General features: G+C 39.2%; 1 protein-coding gene across 1 annotated transcript in view; it reads right to left on the bottom strand.

Annotated features, from left to right (window-relative positions):
- The window catches only part of LOC121297141 (rho GTPase-activating protein 26-like), a 56,853-nt gene that overhangs the window by 9,112 nt on the left and 34,746 nt on the right, over positions 1 to 12,995 (bottom strand). Inside the window, exons 16-22 of the mRNA XM_041223218.1 lie at positions 12,741 to 12,799; positions 12,096 to 12,111; positions 11,582 to 11,674; positions 10,136 to 10,295; positions 8,333 to 8,462; positions 7,807 to 7,966; positions 2,120 to 2,167 (exon numbers count right to left, since the gene is read on the bottom strand). Of these exons, the coding sequence (XP_041079152.1) occupies positions 2,120 to 2,167; positions 7,807 to 7,966; positions 8,333 to 8,462; positions 10,136 to 10,295; positions 11,582 to 11,674; positions 12,096 to 12,111; positions 12,741 to 12,799 (666 nt within the window). The remainder of the gene's footprint in view (positions 1 to 2,119; positions 2,168 to 7,806; positions 7,967 to 8,332; positions 8,463 to 10,135; positions 10,296 to 11,581; positions 11,675 to 12,095; positions 12,112 to 12,740; positions 12,800 to 12,995) is intronic.

Below are 12,995 nucleotides of genomic sequence, written 5' to 3' on the forward strand. Positions count from 1 at the left end.
TCCAAATGCAGCATCCACTCTGTATAACTCTCTAATTACACCAAGACTAAATAAATATATAATAAATATAAATGAAATGAAACAGGCAAGCTAACATACATCACAGACGTTCATGCATTTCCCCAGTCTCGCCTCTCAATATGATCTTTTCTCCTGCATCTGAGGGTCTCTGAAAACATCAACCTGACACTATTCCCATTGAGACAGATTTTTAATGGACTCTCACGGAAAACGCTCCCTATGCTAATTAAAACAATCTGCACAGCAGTAAAGTTATTATCTAGAAATCAGGTTTGTGTGACCTTTGGAAGAGTCATCTGGAGAGTAAACATACAAAACTGTTGCACATCTAGAGCAACTATTGGTTTTGAACGTGGGTGTTCTCTATTGCATCTGCTGCTGTCACAAGGTCAGGATGCCCTATTCTCAGAGCACAGAGAGAGAGAGAAATATATGTAGGTGAAATTGTCTCAAAACATTGAATATGCCGTCAGATCCTTTCTATAGTGAGTGGTGCAAGTGCAACAACTATGTTAGTCTATTTAAAACCTGTCTGTACCAAATTCAGGAGATATTTTTAATTACTATTTAATTTGTGTTTTTATTTATTTGCTGGCTTGAGGAAAAAGTTAAACATAACCTATGTTAAACACCTACTTAATGTCAAATATCGGTTAACACATATAAAAGCATATACACTGAATTGTGATGAGAACCAAGCACTGTGGAGATAAAGATGTGAAATCTAGTCTCATTTACCTTGTAGATTTAATTCAGGGTTAGTTTCAGATTTTAATCTGGTAGACTCCCACTACTGTAAATGTCGGCAAGTCACAAAAAATTATCCTAATAAAAAAAAAAAAAAAGTCTGACCAGTAAAGATAACTGTCACCATGGAAACATCAGTGAGCCTCCACTCACCTTTCCAAAGCAGGCTACCATTAGTGTTCTACCCCACTGCTTGGGAAAGTGGTTCTACCCATTAATTGATTCTAATTGTGGCAGAACAAACCATAATCCATGGATAAACCAAGGAGTACTTCATATAGGGGTAAATGGATTCTACTAAAGTGTAATGGGAGATAAGATTTAAGGTCTTAAAAAACAGTTCTACTTAACAGATTTAAAAACAAACACACACACACATCAGCCAGCCTGCAGCTTTGTTTGGAGACATTTTCAAAACATATACGTTCAGTGTTACCTGAGTAGAGGAGTGTTACTCTATTTTCTTACCTCCTATTAGCAATATTTTTTTTATTTTGGACAGTAAGACACAGAACAATGAAATCATGGATTAGTGCGAAGCACGGTTAGGCAATATTTCTCCAGATTTTGTTCATTCTGTGGATTCTGAGGCTAAGATGCAGTATCCCTTTTTCTCAGTTTGGATCAGACTCTAAACACATCACATATTCAGCAGTGCGCAAAATTGCTTAGGAGACGGTAAACCCGAAGAAATCGGTTTGTTTTCAACCCGTCACAAATTCACCAACCCCTACATAACCCCTATTCTATATTCTGAATGCCTAGAGCTGTTGACAGGTCAGTATGAAAATAGATGTGCATTTTAATTCTGGTGTTCTGACCTACTAACATTTTTCGGTGTTGAAATCCATTACAGAGCAGATGCCTTTTTCCTGTTAACCTATCATGCCAGCATGCTGACAATTTGCCCGATTTGCCACTTACCTCCAAGGCATTTTCTGCTCCAGAATCCCCGAATTTCACGCTGCCTTAAACTCCATTGTGGAAAGCATTTCATTTAAGGCACATGTGCTTTTTTTTTTTTTTTTGTTGGTAACAACGTGGAGTCTTTATTATTATTTCGCACCTCCAACCTCAAAAAAGGGATACTGAATCCTGAATTCCACTGTCACTGAGCATCAACAAGAGTGGGCTTGAAATGAACCACTTCTCCCGCATACCAAATGCACATGCTTAACATCTACGTAAAGACAGCATCCCACACCAGCGCTAGCTTGCTAGTGTTTGCAATTACACTTCGGACACCACTGCCTGTCAGACCCTGTGTTGGTGCTCAAGCTACGTGTGGTCCACCACCGTGCATAAAGCCATGAGGGCTTTCCTTTAACAAGCCTCAATTACATACAGTCACCTCTTGAGGAATGCTGCTGAGAGCGTGGCGTAATTTGACCACAGAATCCTGGGAGGGAAAAAGATCAGAAAATGGCTATAAACACAGGTTAAAATCAGCCAGGTAATTTGTTTACACCTTATAAGTTAAATGGCTTCTATATTGAATCCACATGTTCAGATTCAAGCCCTCTGATACGGTATTAATCAATCCAAGGATACTAAACTTTCTGGATGTTAACTAACTAGGGGTGGTCAACACAACCAAATATTTTAGAGGATTGTTACTCTGCTTTCAAACTGGTCTTTGTTGACCGCTAATGGGATTTTTGCGTAGCACACAGTATCACTGCTTTACTTCTGGCCAATATCTTTCACCAATGGCATACAAAACCTTTAAATAATAATATATTCTGATGAATAAAATCAATAAATCTGAGCATTTTAATATTGAATGATTTGAAACATTTACCAATTCTAACAGACATATTGTCTGACAAACAGAGACATGCAAAGGGTTGAAACGTTTAAAGGGCCCTTAAAATAATTTTAGCAGTACAATAAAGTCACACAATAGGTATTTTAAAATACATTTTTGAAAGTGGTTGAACTTGAAAATCATTGACACCCTCAGGCAGGCTAAGCTTTAAATGTACCCCTGACATCACCAGTGAAGCCCCGCCCACCACTGGTCCAGTTCTCTTATTTTCTGAAGTTGGTGGTCTAAGTTTCTGACCTCACTGTTACCGCTAGCAGGCAACCAACCGTGGCATGATAAAGATCAGAAATGTAATTACAGATTACTGACTAAACATTAGTATCTATTAACATCAGATACTCATACTGTCAAAGCACAAAAAAAAAAAATCAATTATTAATATCGCATTTCTGAAACTGAGGGAGCTCATATAATGAAGCATGGAAGTACAGTGCACAGGGGATCCCCCTGCACAAACACACAACCAAGCTACAAATGGTTACGAAGTTCAAATTGGGGAATTATGGGATATTACTGTTGGTTGCCACATTAGCCCTTCCCTTGGATACAGAGTTTGCAGATAGATGAACATAAATTATTTTTAAATTATTTTTAGCCTCTCGCTAACAAACAAGATTCTCAAAAGTGAGTCTTTATTTTATTGTTGCTCTTTTTTTTGTTTTTTTCAGTCATTACCCGTCCTTGTCTACTTCCTGTATCCACACTCTATATTTATTTTAATCGGTTTCTTTACTTTGCCTTTCAGTTCAGAGATTTGTCATTTCCTCTGCCGAAATGATCCCCAGTGGTTTTTATTGTACGTTGCTTTCAGGGAAACTTACTAGAATCTTAAGCTCTTTGTACGCACCGTTTTAAAACAACATTTGTAGACATGTTACTCATGGCTTGTTCTGTTCCAGTACCACAACTCGCGTTGGCCAGAAAAGCCAAAGCATGTGTGACTAACTAAAGTTAATTAATGCCAGAACTGTATATGCAACAATACAAGATAGTTGTTGCTTGTCATCTACAGGACACTATATTTATCAATGTATATTGTAATGTAATATTCACATACTAGATACAAGCATAACACATTAGCTATTACAATTTTTGTTTTTCAATATACTGCCATGTATTTTGTGAGTGGAGCTACACTTGCAAGTCTGACAGCCAGAATTTCACACCCCTACTAGGCCATCCCAGAATTTGAAATCCCAGGACAGATGCACCCAATTTCCAACATGATGCCAAGCCAGAGAATCGGGTAACAGACAGACGGGTACAGCAGGCAACATAAACTTGTACTTGGTGGGAACATGAGAACATGAAGCAAGTTCAGCATGGAAAAGGAGGTTTTGGTCTCAGTTCAGCTCCTCCTACATGGCACAAGGCAACCCTGGCTCAAAGGAGGAAGCTGGCAGTCAATGAGGTGCAAAAGCAGGAGGAGAGGATCAGGTGTGCATATGATGTTCTCCCATCACCACAGAACCTAAACCTCTGGGTGGGTGACGATCCCTCATGTCCTTTGTGTTCATTACCTGCAACATTAAGGCACATTCTGACAGGATGTAAGGTGGGTCTTAACCAAGGACAGTTTACTTGGCGCCATGACCAGGTTTGGCCTTAGCATTGGAAAACGAGCGTAACCTGACCAATAAGTTGCCACCAGTTCCATCAAAGCATTACACACAAAAGACAATATTCCTCCATCCAGGATAACCGGAAGCTGCTAGAGACTGGAAGATGCTGGCAGATGTTGGTCAACGGCTTATTTTTTCACCTGAGATTGCCACCACTAACCTTCGACTAGACATTGTCTTGTGGTCTGGATCAGCATGCCTTGTTCATTTGATAGAGTTAACAGTGCCACGGGAAGATGCTGTGGATGAGGCGTATGAGAGGAAGAAACTTCGGTATGCTCAACTAGCTGCTGAAGCAGAACAGCGAGCATGGACCATCCAAGTTTACCCAGTGGGGGTGGGTTGTCGAGAATTTGTGGCACACACTACAACCCGGTTTCTCAGAAACGTCGGGTTCAGTGGCCAAGAGTTGTGTCACATAGTGAAGAACTTATCTGAAGCAGCAGAAAGGAGCAGCAACTGGCTGTGGTTGCGACGGAAAGATTCTGGATGGGGATCTCAAGCACAATAGAAAGAAAGCAACGCTGATGTATAGGTAAGTAAGCTGGGCTGAGCGAGGGATGGAGGGGGGTGATGCTGGGACGCCAGAATCACTGTTGAGCCCACTTGAGGTTTCGTGGGCTAGTCAACGAAACACAGAGGATGGAAGGTGCTCACTTGAAGACCCCACAGATGTACCCTACTTAGCTCAATCGAGACGGTTGTCATGCTGATGCGCTGGGGAGACCACACTGGGTTGATCCCCGGAGCCAGCATCGCAGCCATTGTGTGTGCTGATGCGCTGGGGAGACAAAATGAGCTTATCCCTGCAGCCACCATTACACTTCAGCAATCAACACCAGACAGAAGGATCTCTACATCATCAGATGGAAAACAACGCAAATGGATGGAGATGCAGATGGATCACACTAGTTTACTGCAAAGCTACATCTTAGTTGGTGCTTATCTTGGCGACAGCAGAGTTCAAATCAGCACAAAGTTCAACATCTACTCTCATGTAATGGAAATCGTGGAATTCTGGATCTGGATTGCTTTTCACTACGCACGGACCCTTGCACGTCACACTGAGCAAAACATGGAGCAAGCTTAACACTGACCATCAACCCTCTGTGAGTAATGGTAACGTTGCACTGGGTTTTTCTCAATGTCTACAATTAAATTATACGCAGGCTGACTTCTCACTACCAATCTGTCACTTCTTTATTGAATTGGACTCCGCTTTACATTCAGCACTGTGCCCTGAACGCGATATGTAATTCATCAGCCCACTGCACAGCCAAATTAAATAAAACTGACCTTGTTAGAAATGAGCTGTGTGGCCACCTCTGGATTACAACTAAATACTCTAGTTACAGTCAGCTGACTGCTTGAGGATGTATAGTTAAAAAGTAAGAAAGAAATACAAATCTAGCTTTTTGTTCAAGTGCTGCAATTATGCAGGACTTGTGCAGACTGCCTGAAAAGGGCTACACAGATATTCTGCAGTAGCATGACACAACGACCCCACGAGACCTGATGTTTAACATGTTTGTCTGTACTTTCAAGAGGCTTTAATATAGAAAAAGGTCTGCAGTGATTCAATAACTTTTTATAACAATTTTGTGAGATGTTTTGTTAAATTCAAGGGCACAGTTCCAAGACATATATACGTACATCATTAGTGTACCCAATCACCAACCAGACATTATCCATTATAAAATCATATAAGAAATGTAGAAGAGTACATCTTATCATATGGATGGAACATATGTTCCTTATGCATGGAACATAAGAAAATTCTAAAATCTGACCTACACAATCAGAGACAGCCTACACTCAACGAATTAACTTGTATAAGCAGGTGACCACAAGAAACAGCAATAACCTCAATATTGTGTGATAAAGAATGTCTTTACCAAGTTACAGACATGCAGTTCTAACCACCTGCGATCCTATGTCGGACCAGGTCCGACATTAATTTCCCTTTCCTGTCAGACATCATCAAAAAGATGTAAAGCACAGGTCTAGTCGTTTTTTCTCCGGAAAAAGCAGAGAAAACCTTTCAATGGCCGAGTGAGACCAATAGAAGCCAAATGAAACCGAAACAAAATGGCGTATCTCAGCCCAATGCACTACAGAGACAACCCAGACACAAAGGAGATTTATTATTTTGCTGCTTCTGCATCCAGCACTCAAAGAATATCACAGACATTTTCAGAGCTTTTTGAGATGTTACAGAAATAAAATAATGACTTGGATCGCATTGTTGAGGAGTTTGGCGATGAAATGAGCGATCAGGAGAGGATTTATCAGTATGCACGACTATGAAGAGCTATGTGAAAAATACAGCGAACAGTAGGTGGGGCTTGGCTGTAGATACAGTACTGTGTGCCATTTTGCGATCCAATGCCTTTTAAACCTGTTTTACTCTGAAAAAAAAAAAATAAACGTGTGAAAATAAACTGGACCTGATGCGTCTGACAAGCGCTGAATAAATGGAGAGTTAAAGATTGAACTTAAAATGATGAAATAAAGAATAATTTCAAAACACCAGATATAGTCTTCATAGTTAATTTCACAAATGCGTTTTTGTAACCAACACCTCACCCACATAATCCAAATCTAAATCTTTTCTAAGATATATGCAAGTTCCACAGCAGAGGTGAAACTACAGAGATCCAATGCAGGCACAGCTTGGCTACACACTATGGACTTGCCCAGAAAAAGACAGTGATTTCAATGATTTGCTGTTGTTGCTGCTGCTGTTTCAGAAGGCTCTATTCATTTTAGATTACTTCCTTTTTTTCACATATAGAGCTGCAAGACAAAATGAACACTGCCATTCTCAGAAAACACTATACCAGCCCAATGATACAGGAACACTGACATCCTACAGCTGGAAATGGGAACCTTAAAACTAAATTCAACAACCATTATTATCTGACGGAAGGGTTTCAGACTGTGGGTGGAGGCAGAAAAACTGCTGTGGTTCACTGAGAAAAATCAGTTCCCTATTAAAAAAGAAGAAATGTTTCTGCTCAACAAGAAGCTATTAGGACCCTGCGGCCTTCATATATGTTGATACTGCTGAAGAACACATTAGATCTTCTCACATGGGTTTTGTTAATGTCACCGCTTGCTGGCTTGGCTTACCTATAATGCAATGGAAATAATTGCATTACAAGCAATAGTAATGGCAAGTCCTCACACTCCATGACACAGATCAGGTCATGATTGATATTAGATTTTGACTTTTTTTTTTTTTTTTTCAATTTCAGTTGAGATTTTAAGCCTGCTGCTGAAAAGTACCTCCCATTACCGGCTCTCCATTTGAACCTTAATGCATTGTGAAAGTGTAATTTGAGGAATCATTTAGCTAAACCACCGGGATAATAAAAATGTAGAGGTTGCTTAGCAACACCAGTGGCAAATTTCCACCAATTCCATCCAGAGTTCTGAGAATTCGGACTGGCTTTCATGCTGATCACTTTTAAATCAACCTATACCTCTATTACAGTCAGGACTTCAACACTGCACAGAATTTGGACAGACAAAACTCCTTCTGTAAAGGTTAAAACTGCAACCCTAGCAGTTTAACAGTGTACTCACAAGGAGTTAGGCCTGCTCTGTTTCACCACCACAGTCTCCAGGTCAGAATCACTGCAGTTCAGGCTACTGAGGTTGGGCCGAGGATTGTTGATGGAGTTCGCAGAGATGTTAGTCAGAATGGACTCTGCACTGGAGTTCAAAGCTCTGTTTCTCTTTTCCGCTGTAAGAAAAAAGGCCTTTTAGGTCTAATACCTGTACACTGTAACTAACACTGAACGCATTGATGCATTACAATTTCTTTAATATATGATGGGTTTTATGGGGCTTTGTGATGTATCCCATCCTTGTTGGCACAAACTTTCTGTAATAAGAAGACGATATTGTTCTTTGTTTTCAAAAAAAGTTCTACTTTCAGTTTTTCAGTAACCCAGCGCTGAATATGTTATACTCTGAATGCATTCAGTGGATGGGATACATTCATTCGAAATCCATTCACAGGTTTACCTGCATACCTTTGCTCCCTGACGTGCATTTACAATCCAGACTAAATACAGGCAATCTTGCGGTAAGAGAGAGTGTTTCTTACGCTTGTCGGTGGGGGGGGTGGTGTGGAACAGGGTGAGGGGTCTCTCACTGCAGGAGGGGGGCTTGCATTCTGCACTCTGCCGACGCGAGATCAGCTGCACCGCTGCAGACTCGGGCACACTGTTAAAAATCTAAAAAAAAAAAAAAAAAAAAAAAAAAAAAAAAAAAAGCACAAATCAGCACAAACTGCAGCTTCGCAATCATAACCAGCAGAATGAGACCCAGTTATCATTACCCCATTATTAGAACACCCTGGACAGGTTTCCCCTGTGAGCAAATTTGCTATGTATTAGACTTATGGATGGCACAGTGTTCTTACAATTTGCCCATCAGGGAAAATATAAGACCCAATATTAAAAGCATGCTCTCCAGTCACACTGAAAAGCTGTTATAGAATCTGTACTGCATGCGATGTCTCAACCCTAAGTTGAATTGCTGGATTACATATTCACAATGTAGCAAAGAGTTAAATTAGCAATCATTAGAAAACCATTTTTAAAACTCAGCAGCTGTCTAGAGAGGAAAAAATAAATAAAAAAATAATAAATCTGTCAGATCATGAAATGTTCTCATTAATAACTGGATGAAACACAGAGTTCTACATCAGAGCAGAAGGCTGCCAAGACCACCAGGGTCACACAGCATTCTCTCAAGGGAGCCCCTGTTATCCATCACCTTGAAATACTCAAACCAGACGTTCTTCTAATAGAAAGGGTATACTTGCATTGGGACCCTCTCTTGACTTGCATTTCTTTCTTGGGAGCCTCTGTACAGTGTTTACACAGTTCCATTTGGTGCTGTACATTTTTACAGACAGCTCCACTAACAAACCAATCTTTAAATAACTCCCACTGGAAAAGACCAATAACTGTTGCATAGGGTATACACACTGCATGTAATTCCAGTACATGCAGTATTATACTATTCCACTCAACAATGACAATTAAAATAAACAGGTGGAGTAATTACAGGTAGCAGTTTTAAAAGAAAAGTTCAGTTACAAAATATTTCATCACCTTCTCCTTATCCCTGCAGCTGGGGGAGCAACGAGCAAAATTATATTTTAGTCTGCCTTTGAATTCAATTGAATCATGCTCGACAATCACTGGTGGCTTTGTTGCCATTATATGTCAATATATGCATTAATTGTATGGTCTGTAAGGTTATTAGCCTCTGGTGGTGCGGTCTCACACCATTTACTGAGGGATTACAGAACCATCTGTAGCTAATCACATTTTGAGACCAGTTTCTTTGATCACCAACTTATAACAAAAAACACAAATCAGTTAATGTCCATGTCTTTTTTTCTCTAGCTCAAAATAGTCCCAAAACTAATTCATAAGGTTATCGTTGCTAATGAAATAAGGGTTAGCAGGTTGAAAGCTGATAGCATCGAACCACGTCCTGGTTTGGCCTAGTCTGCTATTGGCGTAACTGTATATTTGGGGGTTAATTGGAGAATTTGTTTCCACGGCGACTACAGTAAGCCACCTGTCCCAAAGCTTCTGTTGGTAAGCACACTGGCACGGGCATGGTCAGCTACAGCTCGTCCAGAGAAGGGCTTGGATGGGCCAAACTGTTTCCCTAAAACCTACTCTAACTGATGAATAATCCCAATCTGATATGAACAGATTCCAGAATAGTGGTTCCCAACTCTGGCCCTCATGCTCTGATCCAGTCCAGGACTTTGTTCCAACCAAGTCCTAAAAGAGTACCCGGTTCAATACACTAAAGAAGGACCTTGTGCGGAAAAAAATATCTGGGCTGGACTTCAACGGATCTGGAGGGACATGCTGCTGCTTACCTTCTCATGGTTCTCGATCAGGATCTCAATGACTATGTTCTGGAACTTAATGTCCATGATGGCTGCCACAGTCTCCTCCTGGGGCCGCAGCAAGGTTGGTCCAAAAACCACCCCTAGGTTGGCCACTGTCATCAGGTTCTGGTGGTGATTGTTCGCCACACTGTACAGAAGAGATACTCATGAGCCCTGGACTGCTGCTACAGTTCTAGACACACTACAGTATAGATTGCCAAACCTCGAGAACTACAAAAACGGACACAACTTTCAAAGGTTACAGCTGATGCCACCAAACCAGCTGTAACAGTTCATAATGTTTACAGTGGATTCACTTTTCTTATCGATAACCAAGTAAACATGATGTGGTCTTCCTACATGATCTGCATTGCATTTTATTGTTGAGGCATATTGTGGTTTTGCTGCGGGGACATGATCTTCTCAAGCAAAAAGGGGAAACTTTACTGTGGTGTTCAGAGATTGAGCAGAACAAAGACAGGAAGCTGCTTGTAGGCAGGGCTGAGCCCCAGACAGCAGACATACCACAGCTCCTTGTCATCGGTGCAATCTCAGTGCAAAGCCAGCTTCAGCGCAACTGCTTCTCCACAGCTCTTGCACAAAGCAGCAACAACAACAACAACAGCGTTCCTGTCACAGGGCCAGCTCTTGTTCTTTGGTGAAATATCGAGACAGGAAATGCTCGTAAAAGTTTGCAAATGTTTAATTTTCTTCTTCCCCAAGGCACCGTTATTTCATTTTAAAATAGGAGCGTCCACGGCATTTTACGCACTACTGAAGACAACGCTGAACTTGCATGGATTGTCAGGTATGATAGTTTTACTAACCTTGGTAGATAAACAGCCATATTTAATATTTTCCACTGTGTAGATCAATTGAATAAACCCTAGCGTTTTTCTGGCCCCAGTATACACTGGGAATTAAGGGACAATAATAACCAAACCTTAACCACACTGTTTTACTGTAACTTTTCCAGGCTTTCAATCGCTTGGCCTTGGCTAAAGCACACCATTAACAAGTTGGGCTCTGTTAATGCAAAGGCTACATTTCGGAAGGGAATAAAATAACTGTGTGAAACAAACAAATCAGAAACAAAATGTAGCTGTTTCTTCCTCCAACCATGTTACCTCCTGCTGTAGTCTTTTACTGTAACAATTTATAAATTCCTTAAAGAAAATGTTGTAGTTTGCTGTTCCATCAAATGGGCCCCATTAGTCCCCTGCGCAGATATCCTACCCAACCTGAGCTTCACACTCTTCCACAGATAATAAACCTCTTTATTCTACTGATGTGTTTTAAATAGGCCGGTCAGTTATCTTTAATTTGGGGACAATAAATACCAATATAAGATACGGAACCCCGACAGAGCTACAGAAGAAGCTACTCTGAATCAATGCAGTGCAGGGATTAAGGTTTGTTAGGTGCGATCGCTACTTTGCCAAGTGCTTCACAAGCAAGTCCAACATCTGTCTGTTCTTCTCAGGGAGTCTATGAACAATGCTGTTGAGCACCGAGAGGGCTAGGACTCTTGAACTCCAGTTCTGAAAGGAGATTTAAAATTATATTTATAATATATATATATGATATATCTATAATATATATAATATATTATAATATATAATATATATATATATATATATATATAATTATGTGTGTACAAAACAAAAAATTTAGTGACAATGATGTCCAAAATTAAATATTTTTTTACTAAAGGTTTTAATTCTATAAAAAAATTATTTTGACATGCATTTTAAAGAAGCATAATGCATAATATATTATATATATATATATATAAACGGCGAACGCTTGCTTTGTACTTTTATCGAATTAATATAAGCTTAATTCCTATATTAATTCGATAGGAAGCACATCCTGAGTGGGTCAGAGAACCCTTGTTGTTTGTTCACCTGACACAACAAACAAGTGGAGTTGTGATTGGTTTTTTAACTCAACATTGTTGAGGACTAAACAGAGACTTCTTATACCAAGTCTTCATATTTTAAATGCCATTTTGGCTCAGCACCTATTTTCTAAATATTTGAGCCCGACACGGGCTGAAACAAATTACTTTTATCATATATATATATATTATATATATATATCTATATATATATATATATATATATATATATATATATATATATATCATGTCTCTGAATATATATATAATTATATATAGATATCATATAATAATATTATATATATATATATATATATATATATATATATATATATATATATATATATATATATTATTTATTATCTCAAGACAGAGACATTATCAGAAAAGCCTGCAGTAGTTTAATCATAACAATAAATCCAGTCCTGATAAGATCCAATAAGTCAACAATGAGGTCTTTATGTGGGTTCAATCTTTCAAATCGCACCAAATGTACCATAAATATATTAGTCACGTACTTAGTTCAATTAATTCTCAGTAAAAAAAAAAAAAGGCAGGGTTCAATTATTTCTGGCTTTAAAACCAAGAGCAAAGAAGTAAAATGTAATGGTGTGTTACAGTAACAAAGTAACAAATACGTAAGCTTTCAAGAAGCAAATGCACAGAACTGTGACCACAACAAACAACCCTTACTGGCTGCTTTGATGAAGCTTCTTTGAAATTGGTATGTCATGAGAGGTCCAGGCAGCATTCTGAAAGTAAAACAGGTTTTATATGAAACATTTACAAGAGAATTTTGATTCTATAAAAAAAATAATTTATCCATATTTTGTCCAGCAGATGGTGGTAAGATATATACAGTTATATTGTCAATTACTTTCCTTTCATAGCTAAATGATGAGGCAGCCAGTATTATGCTAGCATTGCAAACCAATGCTTTCTTCCCTT

This window comes from Polyodon spathula, chromosome 22 (assembly GCF_017654505.1).
Source record: "Polyodon spathula isolate WHYD16114869_AA chromosome 22, ASM1765450v1, whole genome shotgun sequence".
NCBI lineage: Eukaryota > Metazoa > Chordata > Actinopteri > Acipenseriformes > Polyodontidae > Polyodon > Polyodon spathula.